The sequence below is a fragment of the Caretta caretta genome, chromosome 5, assembly GCF_965140235.1.
Source record: "Caretta caretta isolate rCarCar2 chromosome 5, rCarCar1.hap1, whole genome shotgun sequence".
In the NCBI taxonomy this organism is placed as follows: domain Eukaryota; kingdom Metazoa; phylum Chordata; order Testudines; family Cheloniidae; genus Caretta; species Caretta caretta.
Genome location: NC_134210.1, coordinates 39,456,271 through 39,474,535, shown reverse-complemented (window position 1 = coordinate 39,474,535; position 18,265 = coordinate 39,456,271). Strand labels below are relative to the sequence as shown.

Genomic DNA, 18,265 nt, shown 5'->3' with positions numbered 1-18,265 from the left:
CCCTCGTATCGCTACCCCTTCCTGCTTCTCCACGTGGGCACCAATGATACTGCCAAGAATGACCTTGAGCGGATCACTGCGGACTATGTGGCTCTAGGAAGAAGGATAAAGGAGTTGGAGGTGCAAGTGGTGTTCTCGTCCATCCTCCCCGTGGAAGGAAAAGGCCTAGGTAGGGAGCGTCGAATCGTGGAAGTCAACGAATGGCTACGCAGGTGGTGTCGGAGAGAAGGCTTTGGATTCTTCGACCATGGGATGGTGTTCCAAGAAGGAGTGCTAGGCAGAGACGGGCTCCACTTAACGAAGAGAGGGAAGAGCATCTTCGCGAGCAGGCTGGCTAACCTAGTGAGGAGGGCTTTAAACTAGGTTCACCGGGGGAAGGAGACCAAAGCCCTGAGGTAAGTGGGAAAGCGGGATACCGGGAGGAAGCACAGGCAGGAATGTCTGTGAGGGGAGGGCTCCTGCCTCATACTGAGAATGAGGGGCGATCAGCAGGTTATCTCAAGTGCTTATATACGAATGCACAAAGCCTTGGAAACAAGCAGGGAGAACTGGAGGTCCTGGTGATGTCAAGGAATTACGATGTGATTGGAATAACAGAGACTTGGTGGGATAACTCACATGACTGGAGTACTGTCATGGATGGTTATAAACTGTTCAGGAAGGACAGGCAGGGCAGAAAAGGTGGGGGAGTAGCACTGTATGTAAGGGAGCAGTATGACTGCTCAGAGCTCCGGTACGAAACTGCAGAAAAACCTGAGTGTCTCTGGATTAAGTTTAGAAGTGTGTGCAACAAGAGTGATGTAGTGGTGGGAGTCTGCTATAGACCACCAGACCAGGGGGATGAGGTAGATGAGGCTTTCTTCCGGCAGCTCACGGAAGCTACTGGATCGCATGCCCTGATTCTCATGGGTGACTTTAATTTTTCTGATATCTGCTGGGAGAGCAATACAGCGGTGCATAGACAATCCAGGAAGTTTTTGGAAAGCGTAGGGGACAATTTCCTGGCGCAAGTGCTCGAGGAGCCAACTAGGGGGGGCGCTTTTCTTGACCTGCTGCTCACAAACCGGGTAGAATTAGTGGGGGAAGCAAAAGTGGATGGGAATCTGGGGGGCAGTGACCATGAGTTGGTTGAGTTCAGGATCCTGACACAGGGAAGAAAGGTAAGCAGCACGATACGGACCCTGGACTTCAGGAAAGCAGACTTCGACTCCCTCAGGGAACGGATGGCCAGGATCCCCTGGGGGACTAACTTGAAGGGGAAAGGAGTCCAGGAGAGCTGGCTGTATTTCAAGGAATCCCTGTTGAGGTTACAGGGACAAACCATCCCGATGAGTCGAAAGAATAGTAAATATGGCAGGCGACCAGCTTGGCTTAATGGTGAAATCTTAGCGGATCTTAAACATAAAAAAGAAGCTTACAAGAAGTGGAAGGTTGGACATATGACCAGGGAAGAGTATAAAAATATTGCTAGGGCATGTAGGAATGTTATCAGGAGGGCCAAATCGCACCTGGAGCTGCAGCTAGCCAGAGATGTCAAGAGTAACAAGAAGGGTTTCTTCAGGTATGTTGGCAACAAGAAGAAAGCCAAGGAATGTGTGGGCCCCTTACTGAATGAGGGAGGCAAACTAGTGACAGAGGATGTGGAAAAAGCTAATGTACTCAATGCTTTTTTTGCCTCTGTTTTCACTAACAAGGTCAGCTCCCAGACTGCTACGCTGGGCATCACAAAATGGGGAAGAGATGGCCAGCCCTCTGTGGAGATAGAGGTGGTTAGGGACTTTTTAGAAAAGTTGGACGTGCACAAGTCCATGGGGCCAGACGAGTTGCATCCGAGAGTGCTGAAGGAACTGGCGGCTGTGATTGCAGAGCCATTGGCCATTATCTTTGAAAACTCGTGGCGAACCGGGGAAGTCCCGGATGACTGGAAAAAGGCTAATGTAGTGCCAATCTTTAAAAAAGGGAAGAAGGAGGATACTGGGAACTACAGGCCAGTCAGCCTCACTTCAGTCCCTGGAAAAATCATGGAGCAGGTCCTCAAAGAATCAATCCTGAAGCACTTACATGAGAGGAAAGTGATCAGGAACAGCCAGCATGGATTCACCAAGGGAAGGTCATGCCTGACTAATCTAATCGCCTTCTATGATGAGATTACTGGTTCTGTGGATGAAGGGAAAGCAGTGGATGTATTGTTTCTTGACTTTAGCAAAGCTTTTGACACGGTCTCCCACAGTATTCTTGTCAGCAAGTTAAGGAAGTATGGGCTGGATGAATGCACTACAAGGTGGGTAGAAAGCTGGCTAGATTGTCGGGCTCAACGGGTAGTGATCAATGGCTCCATGTTTAGTTGGCAGCCGGTATCAAGTGGTGTGCCCCAAGGGTCGGTCCTGGGGCCGGTTTTGTTCAATATCTTCATAAATGATCTGGAGGATGGTGTGGATTGCACTCTCAGCAAATTTGCGGATGATACTAAACTGGGAGGAGTGGTAGATACGCTGGAGGGGAGGGATAGGATACAGAAGGACCTAGACAAATTGGAGGATTGGGCCAAAAGAAATCTGATGAGGTTCAATAAGGATAAGTGCAGGGTCCTGCACTTAGGACGGAAGAACCCAATGCACAGCTACAGACTAGGGACCGAATGGCTAGGCAGCAGTTCTGCGGAAAAGGACCTAGGGGTGACAGTGGACGAGAAGCTGGATATGAGTCAGCAGTGTGCCCTTGTTGCCAAGAAGGCCAATGGCATTTTGGGATGTATAAGTAGGGGCATAGCGAGCAGATCGAGGGACGTGATCGTTCCCCTCTATTCGACATTGGTGAGGCCTCATCTGGAGTACTGTGTCCAGTTTTGGGCCCCACACTTCAAGAAGGATGTGGATAAATTGGAGAGAGTCCAGCGAAGGGCAACAAAAATGATTAGGGGTCTGGAACATATGAGTTATGAGGAGAGGCTGAGGGAGCTGGGATTGTTTAGCCTGCAGAAGAGAAGAATGAGGGGGGATTTGATAGCTGTTTTCAACTACCTGAAAGGGGGTTCCAAAGAGGATGGCTCTAGACTGTTCTCAATGGTATCAGATGACAGAACGAGGAGTAATGGTCTCAAGTTACAGTGGGGGAGGTTTAGATTGGATATTAGGAAAAACTTTTTCACTAAGAGGGTAGTGAAACACTGGAATGCGTTACCTAGGGAGGTGGTAGAATCTCCTTCCTTAGAGGTTTTTAAGGTCAGGCTTGACAAAGCCCTGGCTGGGATGATTTAACTGGGAATTGGTCCTGCTTTGAGCAGGGGGTTGGACTAGATGACCTTCTGGGGTCCCTTCCAACCCTTATATTCTATGATTCTATGATTCTAAAATCCTCCATGAAACAAAATTATCTTTCTTCACACAGCTCTAGGCCCAAACTTTGCTTAACTGATGGCTATATTGGCTGCTTACCAGAAGACTACGACTTGCACCTGGTTCGTAACTGCAATACATTGCAGTTGCCTTCATCTTTAACACAGAGATGGAATTCACAGAGATTACAGGTCCCAGCATGAAATACAGCTTGGTTGCTCAGATAGAGAGAGAAAGCATTTCATGCTGGCACCAACGGCCTCTGTGGATCGCATGTTCACATAAAAGATGGCTGTTGGCTGCATTTGAACTACAGGCCACACTGTGGCAGTGGTTGTGTGCTGCATGGTTCAGATGTGGCCATAGTAATAGCAGAATGAATCCTTAAAACTGTTTACACATCATTCTAAGCATAACGTTTTTTCATCACATGCCCTGTTCTTTTAGATCCTCTATCAATACACAGCCCAAGCCAGCAGGCTCTGCAATGTGGAAACCCCTGGGACAAGGGTGAGGGGACAGAAATCTTCCATCTTGGGACCAAATTAAGGTTTAGTCACCAAAGGGTGGTGCTTAAGGCCCATCTCCATAAGTCACATAATTACATCAGCATCTCAGCTTTTATTTTAAAAGCTCTTTGGGGGCAGGGACTGTTTTTGTTCTGTGTTTGTACAGAACTTATGTAACTTATGTGGCTTGCTCCGTCAGCTCTGTGGCCTACCCAGCCCTGGTTACAGAACGAAGCACATCTGGGTTGAATCAGGTATTTCCCTATAAAGTTCAGCAGCTGGCTGCAGTGAAGGGGGAAGCTGTGGCAAGTCTGCATTAAGTGAGGAAAGGCTCCTGCCCGGAATATCCTGAGACCAGGGGATTTTCCCCAGCAAGGAAGAGCTGGGAAAGACCTACACCAAACAGGGGAGAGACTGCAACGGCTCCAGGCAGGAAGGCCTGGGAAGAGGAAGAGAACCCTTGTCTTGTGTGGACTTAGGAATGGACTTTGTTTTATTTGCAGTTTATTTTATATCAATAAACCAAGTCCCTAGGGAGGGGTTGGTTTTGATCAAGAAAAAACCTGAAGGGATGATTTATTTGAACAGTCCAAGGAGGAGAAAGGGAGGCAGGCTGCCAGTAGCGTGACCAGTGGTGAGCTGGAGCCAGTTCGCACTGGTTCACTAGAACCGGCTGTTAAATTTAGAAGCTCTTTTAGAACCAGTTGTTCCACGAGGGATCCAGTGAATCAGCTGTTCGCACGGGAAGCTGGGGCAGGCTGAGAAGCAGGCCGCGGCTTCCTGCTCAGACCCAGGGAGGCGGAGGAGAGCTGGAGGGGCGGGGGGACGCGTGAGGAGGGCCACCCCACCACAGCAGGTAACCAGGGGCAGGCTGAGAAGCAGGCTGTGGCTTCCCGCTCAGGCCCAGGGAGGCGGAGGTGAGCTTGGGGAGGTGGGGGAGGGGAGCAAGGAGGGCCACCCACGCCGCAGCAGGTAACCCCAGGTTACCTCTTGGCCTGAGTGTGAAGCTGCCGCCTGCTTCTCCGCGCCCCCCCCCCCCCCCAAGGCTTCCCGCTGAACAGCTGATTCATGGGAAGCGGAGGCGCGGAGAAGCAGAGCAAAGGAGGAGGCGGAGCAGAGGTGAGGTGATCTGGGGCCGGGCGCGGGGTGGGGAGCTGCTGGTGGGTGCTCTGCACCCACCAAATTTTCCCCGTGGGTGCTCCAGCCCCGGAGCACCCCCAGAGTCGGCACCTAAGGCGCCACTTTTGATGTGATCAGTGGGGGAGCGGCCACTCCCTCTGCTCCCCCCCAGCTACGCTCCCCCACCCCTAGGAGCCATAGGGACCTGCCGGATGCTTCCTGGGAGCTGCCCCAGGTAAGCACCTCCAGAACTCCCCACCTCACCCTCCGGCAGGTGCCTCTGCCTCTTAGGGGCGGGGTGGGCACCCACTACAGTAGCCCTCCTGCCCGGTTCTGGGGGCAGTCAGGGACAGGGGAGGGGGGTGGATGGGGCAGGGGTCCTGTGGGTGGGCGTGAAGGAACGCAGGGGGGGTGGATGAGGCAGGAGTCCCGGGGGGTGGTGGTGGGCAACGACCCCCTCATAGGGTGAGGAGGGAACCCGTTGTTAAGATTTTGGCAGCTCATCACTGAGCATGACCCTAAGCCAAGAGGGGGTGCATGGGAGGCAGCTGGCCCAGTTACAATTTAGCATAATGGGGTCCTGGTCCATGACAAATAAATACAATATTGTTAGTTCTGGTGGTAGTGAAGAAAATTTTGAAAAGATGAACAAATGCCTGCCTGAGCATTGTAACCCAGGGATCTCTTGGTGCCAACTGGCAGAAGGCACAGGGGATACACATGGTTTTACAGGGACCCCGAGTCAGATATGTGCATAATAATTCATTAAAGGGTGGCATGTGAGGTCTCTACCAAAAGTCAGTAGCCCACAGGTCATTATAATCACTGCACAATGCATGTATGGTTAATGTTTAAGGAGTTATGTGTATACTAAAAAGTACGTGACAAGTCTCAGGTTCCTTTCTAAGCAGGAAGAAACAGACACTTATCCCTGTGTCTGGTCATGTGTGTGTCGGGCACTGTATGTCTCACAATAGCACACTGAACTAAATGATAGCCAGAAGATTGTGGAATCTTCAAGAGATGAAGTTTACAGGAAGAAATAAACAGCAGGAGGGTATCCAGTTTATGAGTAAAGACAAAGGATTTTTGGGGCATAATTGGGGATTGCAGAGGTATCCCATGGATCTTTCACTGAGAAAGCAAGCTGACAGAATGATTGTCTCATGAATGGACGACCACAACCAAGCCTGATTACAAAAACACTGGAAGGACTTTGGGTCAGCATTGCTCTATAAGACATGAAACTATCTACAGTAGAACCTCAGAGTTATAAACAGCAGAGTTACAGACTGACCAGTCAACCACACACCTAATTTGGAATGGTAAGTACGCAATCAGGCAGCAGAGCAGAGCAGAGAAAGAAAGAAAGAAAAGCAAATACAGTACAGTACTGTGTTAAACGTAAACTACTAAAAAAAATAAAGGGAAAGCAACATTTTTTTCTGCACAGTAAAGTTTCAAAGCTGTATTAAGTCAACATTCAGCTGTAAACTTTTGAAAGAACCACCATAATGTTTTGTTCAATTATAAACATTTCAGAGTTACGAACAACCTCCATTCCCAAGATGTTCATAACGCTGAGGTTCTACTGTAGTTACATAAGTCTAGGCTCTAGAATATATGTTATGATTTTGTTTTACATGTAATCATTTGTTTCCAATAATTCTACCTGCTATCACTTGAATCTATATACCTCATTAAATAAACTTTTACTTGTTTTCACTATAAACACATCTGAGTGCGGTGTGTGAAGAGGAGTGGTGATCTGAGGTGAAAAGGGTAAGCTGCAGTGTTCTGCTTCTTTGGAAGCAGTGAATCTGAAATCTGCAAAACATCCAGTGGAACAGAGGCTGGACACTCCAGGGAGATGCTCGGAAGCTGGAGCCTGCCTATAGCTCATCTGTAGAGAGATAGCTGGGCCTGCGTGGGCCCAGAGAGGAGTGGTCATGCTGCATGTGGCAGGTGGAATTGGGGTGCTGACCACAGCAGGCACAAATGAGGCTTCCTCACGCCAAGCATGCAGATGGCTTGAAATGACAGTTCAAACCATGCGACATGCCCCCTCATTTTAACTCTTAAGCTTGCTGCTCTGGGGATCCCTTACCAACACCACCTTAGCACAGATCTCTCTGATATGACTCTTACTGTCGCTCTTCATCATGGCTCTGATGGAATGGTGTCAACTGGGGCACTCTGCTTGGGTGGGTAGGGACTGAGATCTCCCTTCTCTGAAATAGACCCCCATCCTTCTGAAGACAGGGAGCAGTGGGCCATGGAACTGAGGGGAGAGCCCAGACTACCCAAAGGAGTGATAGATCCCCCACCAAACCAGCTGCTGTGTGCAGGTCCCCTGTTATCACCCCAAGGTGGAAGAATACATTTAAATGGGGTAATAGGATTTAGGATGCCACCAAAATCAAGCTCTGCTTCACTTCGGGAATTCACTAGCTTCCATTAGGCCACTTAATGTAGAAAGACTAACCAGAATCCATATAGGGCTGATCCACCAGCCTGTACCCCTGTTCACGCTACACCCAATCCTTGCTATGCACAGATACACATGAAGTCACCGAGGAACTGAACTCCATGGCTTCCTGAAGCGGCTTCCCAAATCTGGCCTCTCCAATGCAGCAAAAATCACACTGATCCTGCTGTGTACGGGGCCCTCTGAACCTATACTAGAGGAGCCAGGATTTGGCCCTTTCCATTTATTTCAGTCATCCATAGCTCCATAACACAACATTTCAGCTGTTAACATTTCAACTGACACAGCACTGAAAAATCCACTTAGCATCATTGTTAATATTTTCGGCTCTTTGAATTATTTTGCACTTTTTCTGTCATAAACAAACAAGGTGCACTGCACACCTCTTCTGTTCAAATAATGGATGGGAAACAACGCAGTTGGAATCTGGTCTTCCTATTCCCTGAAAGGCTCTGTATTTAAAAAGAAAATAACAATTACCTATTTATTTTTCCCCATTTCCCTGACCTTCATGCATCCTTCCAATTCAGTGCTGCCATAGTCACAAAGAATTTTTTATGGTAATTACAAGGATGAACAAGTGCGGTGTTAAAAGTGCAAATGCAAGTAATAAAAATGTGGTTTGCCACACACTTTTTTTCTTGGAGGCGGAAAGCTAAACACACACCCTTGGTTTGACAATGTTGGAAGTTCTCTCTATTATATATCTTCACCGCAGAGTTAACTCAGGCTCCCATTCAAGTGTTGTCCCTCACCTGGCTTCTCCCCACACAAAAACCTCTGACCCAAGTTTAGATGGTGCTTTCAATGCAAACTAGCAGGCCAATCTTGGGTACAGGCAAAAGCCCAAGTGCTGCTTTCATTCCAGCTGGTAACCTGCCTCCTTTGCTGTGAGGTGCAGGCTAAGCAACTCGAAAGCTGGTAGTCCTCCAATGCCTTCCCACAATTCCCACTGTGTGCACAGAAGGACAGACAAGTGGTCCACAATTAACTGGGAAAGAATCATAGAGCATCAACTTACTGCAGCACTAAGCAATAGGGACATGTCCCCAGAAGTCCTAGCCGCATACCTGAGTGCAGACCCAGGAATTTGAGTGTGGCCACTCAGACATGGGCACCAAACACCTGCAGTGAGGACATGCCCTGAAAAGGTTTTAGCCCACATATATTCCTTTCAGGGTCATTCGGTCAGATCGCTCCCTCACTCTCAAATATTTTCACAACTGGTTAGAGGAAATCAAAATCATGGTCATGCAAACTATACACACATTTTCATGTACTGACCCATTTCTTAAAGGTAAGCACATCATTTTACTTGTGCTTAAAAGTGGATACTTTCAGAATTCGCAATAGCTGGATAGGATTACTTTAGTCTTCATGCCTCAAAATGAAAAGATCTCAGGAAAGAACAAATAAGGTTGTAGAGTCAGGTATTCCACTGAATTCAATTTTCAGCATTTTGTACTTTCCAGTTTACATGAAAATAAAAACAAAACCCCAAACATTTACCTTCCCATTCTGTTGGCAAGTCGCCCACTTCATACTTATACTCCTCTTGATTTACAGGTTCTATTATTCTTTTCTCTGGAATGGTCTGTCCTATTAACACAAATAAAGATTACATTTAAAGTATACAGCCAGGTAACATTAACAGCCAAGCAGATTATGCTATGACAAAGTTGCTGCCCCAACACACCCCCTTCTTGACGAGCTGTGGCGTTGCAGCGCCCTTGGTTCAGTTTCCCTCTATTATTCTTTTGCCTTCTCTGTCCGGACCACTTTAGAGTCCTGTGCCCTTTCTGGGGCCACACTTCAGGGTTTTGATAAAGGACTGCAATGTATACAAAACACAAACCTTCATCCCCCCCAGGCTCAACTGGCAGCTACCTCATCATAGGTGTGCCTCTGCTGCTTTACATGGTCCTTCTGTGCCTCAATCCATGGCATAATCCAGGAGCTGGCACTCTCCTCCCCTTATCCAGGACATTGGACAGGCTCCAGTTAGGTCTGTAGCTCTATCCTTGCAAAGCCTGACTGATTTTCCCCCTTTTTCCTTCATGGCCTTCCATCAGGCTGCTTCTCAGACAAAGGAAAGTTCCCTAACTCCTCTTCTCTGGAGTTTTCCTCTCCCCAAGTGGGCTCACCCAGCTCTTTATGGAAACAAGCCCTGTACTCCCTGGGCTTTCTTTCTAATCAGGCCTGGCCCACCCTCCAGGTGCAAGGTTAATTGGCTTCTCAGGCCCATATTAACCCTTTCACAGCACATGTGGGGTAAGCATCCAATCACATTTGCTTTCATTTGAACGAATGTTACTTTTTATGTTCACAAATATAAATCAGCCCCACAGACTAAAATAAAGGATCATCGTGCAGAGGGAAAAGATGGCCATTTAGACGTTACAATTCAAACTGCTAAACTTTTTATATGTATTTTTAAAAGTTTAAGATCCCAAGTCATTCACAGATTATGCAACAACTAATCTGAAAACAAAGTATTTCAATATCAGTTCATTGTGCAGTTTTTTCCATTAAGAGTGTCACATGGCGGACTGTCTGCTGAGGCTTTCCCATAAACTGTATCTGCCACACTCAAATATCATTAAGGCCCTTAATGGCCAAGGACCAGGATCTTGAAGTGGTTCCATAATCAGATGGGAAGCCAGCGTACAGTGTGATGTGCTCTGATTCGTCAGATTTGCCTAGAAGGGAGGCCATAGCATGTTGTACAAGAGGTAACTTCCATGTTCCTTTCATCAGCTGCAGAAAAAGCACTTTGCTAAGTATATTTCCCCATATAAAATAAATGGAGCAGTAAGTCCAATTGTGGGGAAATGAAAGAGGAGGAAAGCCATCATGAGCCTCTAAAGGTTGAGTATAAGCAGGAATTCCACATATAATGACAAATGCAATTAGTTTGACTAATATGGGATCTGTGGGAAGAAGCAAGATTGTGAAAGGAGTTCTGAAAATACAGCATCTGCATGGAGACAGAGCTAAGGTTTTAACGTGTTGTCTAGTGTTTGGTGGTTGTTCTATGTAGTGATACATGTCATTGGGTGGAGGCGAGTATTAATTTCCTTGTTTTTGTGGTAGATATATTATGAGTAGAGCAACCTTCACGGATATAAAGCACAGGGTGTCTTTTTGTTTCATCTTGAAAAGATATTAGCCCTGAGTCAGTACATCTCTGAGTATTGAAGATATTTTCCTCCACTTCCTTGAAGGTGGTGGTGATTTGTTGTTGTAGTTAAAAGGACAGCTTTTTAAAGAACAGCTGCTCAGACATGTTGCAGTCTTGGCAGAGATAGAATAGTGGGCTGCGTGTAGAGGACATAATCAAAGGTGCATACTGAATGTAATTCAGCACATGGCTATCACCAGCCCATATGTGATCCACGTATATTACATAGCTATATAAAGTTTACATACATGATAAATTATACATTTTGAACTAAACATGTTTCTTCTATTAGATAATCCTGATCCATGCTTTCATAAAACAAAAGTAACGGAATACTGAGGTTCCTTCCTCCAATATTCATCCTTTGTACAATACAGGCTAGTCTTGTAAGAATCAGAGCCTGGTGCCAAACTCTGAAAATTACTTCTTGTCAGGGTTCCCTCCCCACTCTGAACTCTAGGGTACAGATGTGGGGACCCGCATGAAAGACCCCCTAAGCTTATTTCTACCAACTTAGGTTAAAACTTCCCCAAGGCACAAATTCTTTGCCCTTGGAGGGTACACTGCCACCACCAAGTGATTTAACAAAGAATCAGGGAAAGGACCACTTGGAGTTCCTATTCCCCCAAGCTCTTACACCCCCCTTTCCTGGGGAGGCTTGAGAATACTATCCTAACCAATTGGTTACAAAGTGACCACAGACCCAAACCCCTGGGTCTTAGGACAATAGAGAAATCAGTCAGGTTCTTAAAAGAAGGATTTTATTTTAAAAAAAGGTAAAAATCACCTTTGTAAAGTCAGGATGGAAAATAACTTTACAGGGTAACAAAAGATTCAAAAACACAGCATAACTTCCCCTAGGCTTAGTTTCAAAGTTACAAAAAACAGGAATAAACCTCCCTCCAGCAAAGGAAAAATTCACAAGCAGAACAAAAGATAAACTAACACACCTTGCCTGGCTTTTACTTACAATTTTTGTAATATGAGAGACTTTTAGGATGGTTAATAGCAGAAGGAGTTTCCTGACCTGATGTTTCTCTACTTCCCAAGAGAACACACAAAGCAAAGCCTTCTCCCCGCCCCAAAGATTTGAAAGTATCTTCTTTCCCCATTGGTCCTTTTGGTCAGGTGCCAACCAGGTTATTTGAGCTTCTTAACCCCTTACAGGTAAGGGAGGAATTCTAGGTTACCCTTAGCTGTATGGTTATGACACTTCTCAAAGTCATTGTTTTGAGGAATCACCATGCCATTGGGTTGGTGGCTTTTACATCTTTTCTGCATCTGTGATGTGGATAGGATGCTACTCAACGACAAAAACTGTCTAGTTTGCTTTGTCTCTTGGTTTTCTTTCAGCGGCCTTTTGCTTACAAGTACTTCACATATTTATCTACTGAAGAAAGATCATACAGAAGGCTTTTGGGATTTAAAATTAAGGCCTTTTATAGGTTACAGAGGTACTTCTTCATAATCCGATACTGATTTTTTGGGGCAGAAATTGCCTTTAAGCTATTCCATTTCCTAATATAAAGCCTGCTTGCACAAATTTGTAGTTATTTTTTTAAATGAATCAGAAATAACCTTTCAGTAATAACTATATCCGCTTTGCTGTGCATGAAACTGTGCATTTATTGTAAAGTGCTTTCACATAAATTTTGTGATGAGGACATCATTACAGTAGTACAAGAAACTTCCCTTGCAAGGGTACATATGTGAAGCAAACACAAGTACCTATTCAAGTGTCACAGTTTAATATCCTATAGTTTAAATTTCAAAACGAACCCAATCTTCATGTGACAATAATAGATCTTAAACACAAATGACATGGGCTGCTAATCGCATGCATTAACTGCGATTAATTTACACAAAACAAATTAACTAGATAAAAATAGTCACGATTAATCACAGTTTTAATCGCACTGTTAAACAATAATGGAATACCAATTTAAATTTATCATAAATAAATTTGGATTTTTTTACATATTCAAATATATTGATTTCAATTACAACAGAACATACAAAGTGTACAGTGCTCACTTTATACTATGTTTATTACAAAGATTTGCACTGTAAAAAAGGTAAACAAAAGAGACAGTATTTATCAATTCACCCCATATGAGTCCACTCAGTCTTACTTCTTGTTCAGCCAATCACTAAGACAAACAAGTTTGTTTACATTTATGTGAGATAATGTTGCCCCTGCTTCTTATTTATGACACCTGAAAGTTAGAACAAGCGTTGGCATGGCACTATTGTAGCCAGCGTTGCAAGGTATTTACGTGCCAGATATGCTAAACATTCATATGCCCCTTCATGCTTCGTCTTGTAGTTCTAGAGTTTTACATTGTTTTGTTTTTGAGCATGGTTATGTAAAAAATAATAATTATGCATTTGTAAGTTGCAATTTCATAATAAAGAAATTGCACTATAGTACTTGTATGACGTAGCTCAAAACAGAATGGCTCAACTATTGCAAAAAAACTCATGCTACTGGTTTATTCTTCTGGGAGCCAATAAAAATCCTCTTTGCATATGGTTTTAAGAAGTCAGTATCACCTTGTTCTTAAGGTTTTATTGACTAGTCAAGATAGTGTTTTAATTTTTCCAATACATTTTTACTCACTGTTTATAAAGTAATCATTTGAAAAAGAGATTTTGGTGCCAAGCTTCTAAGTACATATACTAGACTTAATCATGAAAGGTGTACTGAACCTTGGCTATATAAAGTGACACAAGGAGTGAGAGCAGAAATCTGGGACCCTTCAGCAGTCACCATCAAAATCACAAGCTTCTGCCTACTTGAGCTTTCAGTGGCTGTGAAATATCAGCAGGTTATGTAGTCACTGAAACCAGCCACTAGAGGGAGACAAATCAAACATTAGGCCAATTCATTACATTGAGTCTCTGCAACTGCCATCCACATGAAAGGGAACTGAAGTGCTCATCTGATCTCAGATCAGACCTCTTGTTTGTTATTATAGGGAAGTTAATGAGCCCTGCTAATACTTTATTAATTTTATTTTTTGGAAAAAGTAGCCTGGAAAAAACAAAATCATCTTGACCTTTCTAACAGATAAGAAAAGAGAAGTTAGACTGTATTTAGTGGCTATTAACCTATCCAATATTTCAGAAAACACTGGAATAAAGTTCAAGCAGAAATTTTAAAAAAGTGTTCCAATTAACTGGATGTTATGTTATCTGAAAGGAAGTCAGAAAGTCAGCTATATTCACTAATAAATTATATCATCAGAGGTTGTTAAAATCATAACTAGTGCATCACAACTTTCAACAGTTCCTTCTTACCACCCATAGCTGGAGAGAGAGAGAGAGAGCTGTGCAGTTCTTAACCTCACAATTCTTCAAAATCCTTGGACTTTGTGGTTCTAGTTGTATATGGTTAGTAGTACCCTAGTATTAGTGTTAGCTTAGTTAAGTGTTCTTCCCTGGTGATGCCCTCACCAGGGTTGAAAATGGCCATTGCGTGTAGGGGGGCTATCCCCAATGACACTCACACAAGATGCTTGCTCTGCTTAGGTGTGGCTCATGTCAAAGAGCAGTTTCAATCTATAAATCATTCACAAAACCGACTCAGGTGGCTAAAGACCTTCACCTGAAGCAGCACCTGCTTAAGCAGGCCCTGAGGCCTGCCTCATATCAGAGGTTGCCCTCGACTTCGGTGAGTGGTGCTGGCTCACGCTCTGCAGCCTCTCCAAAGAGGTGCAGAAATCACTCTCCTTCGAGTGTGCCAAAAAAAAAAGTCTCATATAACCAACCGGGACCACTCTAGGCCTCGTGGAGACTCTTCTTCTTCCTCCAAGAGCATGGCTGCTGCTGCCACGTGGGATGTAACAGGTCCTTTCAACCGCCCCCTGTTACTGTGCAGATACCTCCTCCCCACCTTCCCTCATGTCCCTCCTCATGAGATATTGCTTTTAGAGCAGGTCCACTCTTCATTGACTTTGGAGTGGTGGAGAAGGTTCCTGTGGAGCACTGGGGTCAAAGTTTTTATTCCCGGTACTTTCTGGTTCCCAAATTCAAAGGAGGAGTAAGGCCTATTCTCGACCTCTGCAACCTTAACAAATGTGCTAGGTACCTGAGGTTCCGTATGGTCACCTTACTAGCTATTGTCCCCGCATGGACTTAGAATGACTAGTTTACTGCACTAAGAAGTCAATGTTGCTCCCCACTCAGAAAATCGAGGTCACTGATGCCTTAATAGACTCTACAAGTTTCAGAGCGGTTTTGCCTACTGACCGTTTCCAGACAATTTGCCACCTTTATCTTGGTCTCCAGTCTAAACTTCCACAACAGTTCAGATGTGCCTGAGGCTCTTGGGCCACATGTCTGAATGCAAAAAGGTGGTTCAATTTGCCAGGTTGTGCCTTCACCATTTTCAAATGTGGCTTATGACAGTTGTCTGTCCTACCCTATGCCCCTTTTAAACAGGTTGGTCCGCCTCCTTCCATTGATCCTGGACTTCTCACACTGGTGGATGGTTCAGGAGAATGTATGTCAGGGTATTCACTTTGTGTGGCTCTTATCAACCAGGACTGTTGTCACCACTGCCATCCTGATAGGCTGGGGAGCACAGCTGGGGTTGCTGAAGGTTCAGGGTTTGTGGTCAAAGCAGGAAGCTTCATTGAATATCATTGTGCTGGAGCTCTAGGTTATCTACAATGCCTGTCATGCTTTCCTAGACCATATCAAGGGTTCAGTGGTTCACACACTTATCAACAATACCACCACAATGTATTATGTGAACACGCAAGGGGCACACACTCCAGCGTGCTCAGCCAAGAGGCAATCGGGCTGTGGCAGTTCTGTATTGAAGAGTTTCACTCAGAAAGCTCATCACTTGTCTGGGGTTCAAGAATCCTTTCATGGACAATCTCAGCCGGAATTTTTCCATGAGTCACGAGTGGTCCCTGCAGTCCACTGTTCTATGAATCATCTTCACATCTTGGGGCATCTCAATGATCGACTGGCTCGCTACAAGGCACAACAGGAAATATCTGTTCTGGTCTCAAGGGGGTCTCAGTCCAGGCTCCCTGATTGACTCTCCTGTATGCTTTGATTCAGCCTCTTCCTATATCCTTTCCTCTCCACCCGACCTGCTCACGCAGAATCATGGTTGCACTTTGTATTGGCCACTCAGCTCCCAGCATTTTATGGCATGGCTGCTCTGTGGTTAAATGCGGAGGAAGAGCAATGTTTGGTGGCTGTTCAAGAGACTCTACTTAGCAGTAGAAAAACCTCTACCAGAATGGCCTATTTGGCAAAATGGACGTGGTTTTCAACATGGTCATTGGCCTGCAGAGGTCAGCCAATGTTGGCTTGTATCCAGGACATCTTGGAGTATTTGCTGCATCTTCAGTCATCAGACCTTATGCTTAACTCATCCGGAGGTTCTCTCAAACTTCCATCTGTCCATTCATAAAAGATTGGTGTTTTCCAACGTGATGGTTTAGGGAGTCTTAAAAGGAATTCTTCACCTCTACCTCCTGGTGCGGGACCTGTTTCCCTTGTGGAACTTTAGAACAGTCTTGGCGGTTCTGATGGGACCTCCATTCGAGCCTCTGGCATTCTGTCTCTTTCCTCTCGTGTCAAAAAACTGCATTGCTTGTAATAACATATGCAAGGAGAGTGAGAGAGTTGCAGGCTTTGATGGCACAGCCTCCTTACCTGCAGTTCTCCAAAGACAAAGAGACATTGCAGCCACACCTAAAATTCATGTTTAAAGTGGGGTCTCAGTTTCATTTGAATCAGGCGGGATATTTCTCTGGGTTTTTTCCTATGCTGAATTCATCCTTGGAGGAACAGTGCCTTCACACATTAGATGTCAGTGTCTGAACTTCTACATGGACAGCACTAAACCCTTTCAGGCTTTGCCGCATCTGTTTGCAGGTCCGTCCCTAGCTATTCTGGTGCCCTACGCAGGCCCCAGGGGTGGGGTGTGGTGCCCCAGGCCTCTGCAGAGGGGAGCGGGGGAGGAGCAGGCCCCAGGCCTCCAAAGGGAGGGAGCAGGGGGGCTGGCCCCAGGCCTCTGTGGGGGGAAAGCAGGGGGACTGGAGCAGCACGCAGCTCCTGGTGCCCTACGCAGCTGCGTACTTTGCAAATGGGTAAGGACGGCCCTGCCTGTTTGTGTTCTATGCAGACCATATGAAGGGACAGGCAGTCTCCTCACAATCTCTAACTGGATAACTTCCTGCATCAAAACTGCATAAGAAACAGCTTCAGCCTCTCTCTCTATGGGTGCGAGCTCATTCAAAAGGATACTGCTTGTGAGTGACCTGAGCTGAATACATGGCTGCATCTACTCAAAGAAGAAAAAAACAGTTACTTACTGTCGCTGTTTTACTTCAAGATATGATGCAGACATTCATTCTATGACCCACCCTCCATCCCCTCTGCTTCGTAGTCTAGTCTCTGGGAGTTGGGTGAGAAAGAACTGAGGGGGGTCATGGTGCTGCCTCATATAGCGAGGAGGGGCTAGGGCCGCGAGATGCTGCCCCTCAACGGGTACTGCCAGGCAAAATTCTTCAGGTTCAGCGTGCTGGGTGCACACACTCCTAAGTGGAATACATGTTTGCATCAGGTCTTGAAGAACCACAATTACTGTAAGTAACTGTTCCTTAGTGATTTACTCAGCTTCCTAAAAAAAAAAAAAAAAAAACCTGTAATGCCTGTACCATAACTAACAGCTATATTCCCTCCCAATGATTGAACTGCCTTTACTTTCAATTAAACAAATGTGTAAAACTACCTGTAACAGAAGTAGTTTGGAGACATAACATACATTGCAGAGCCCATACAGTGTATTTTACTCCCTTTTCTTTGCTTATAAAATCAGCCATTCATATCTGTAATAAAGTTTTCTAGCTTGCCACAAACTCCACAGAATTTATGATTTAGGGGAGTGTTGTTTATGCAGGGCTGTAGTTCAGGTGCCTTAGATATTCCCTTTTATTTATCTATTAAATTATTTAAGCCTTTATGTTTAATATATCAAATCCTACTATTTAATCAAGCTTCTGGCACATACACAGTACCCCTTACTGCAATGTTTCATAATAAATAAGCCTGCACTCCCAGCCAGGGAGGCTAACCCCCAGCTCCTCCCCTGCTGTCCCCCATCCCCTGCAGCCTCAGTACACTGCGCTGCCGGCGCTCTAGCCTGCCACTCCTGCCAGGCACAGCGGCGGTGTGCCTGTGAGCTCCTGCCACTCTGAGCAGCATGGTAAGGGGGCCAGGAAGGGATGGATAAGGGGCAGGGGGTCCTGGGGGGCAGTCAGGGGAGAGGGAGCAGGGGACGGTTGGATGGGGCAGAGGTTGGGGGGGGGGGGGCAGTCAGGGTATGGGGAGCACGGGAGTTAGATAAGGGGTGGGGGAGCAGGGGGCAGGATCCAGGCTGTTTGCGGGAGGCAGAGCCTTCCCAACCCAGCCCTCTGTAAAGTTTTGCAACCCCGATGTGGCCCTCAGGCCAAAAAGTTTGCCCACCCCTGCTCTTAAGGGTTGGGTAGTTAAGAATTGATGTGAATCGGTGAGGGATTGGGGGAACATAATAATTAAGGACTAAACCAGAAGAGAGGGGGAAAATATTAAATAAACTATTTACCATAATTAAATACAAATAGTG

At 45.6% G+C, this 18,265-nt stretch overlaps 1 protein-coding gene across 3 annotated transcripts in view; it reads right to left on the bottom strand.

Annotated features, from left to right (window-relative positions):
* The window catches only part of NDUFAF2 (NADH:ubiquinone oxidoreductase complex assembly factor 2), a 134,608-nt gene that overhangs the window by 53,357 nt on the left and 62,986 nt on the right, over window positions 1-18,265 (bottom strand). For 2 of the 3 annotated variants that reach the window (XM_048850308.2, XM_048850306.2), the window contains exon 2: window positions 8,961-9,050. The exons of the other annotated variant lie outside the window; for it this stretch is intronic. In XM_048850308.2, the coding sequence (XP_048706265.1) occupies window positions 8,961-9,050 (90 nt within the window). The remainder of the gene's footprint in view (window positions 1-8,960; window positions 9,051-18,265) is intronic. 3 annotated transcript variants of the gene reach the window in all.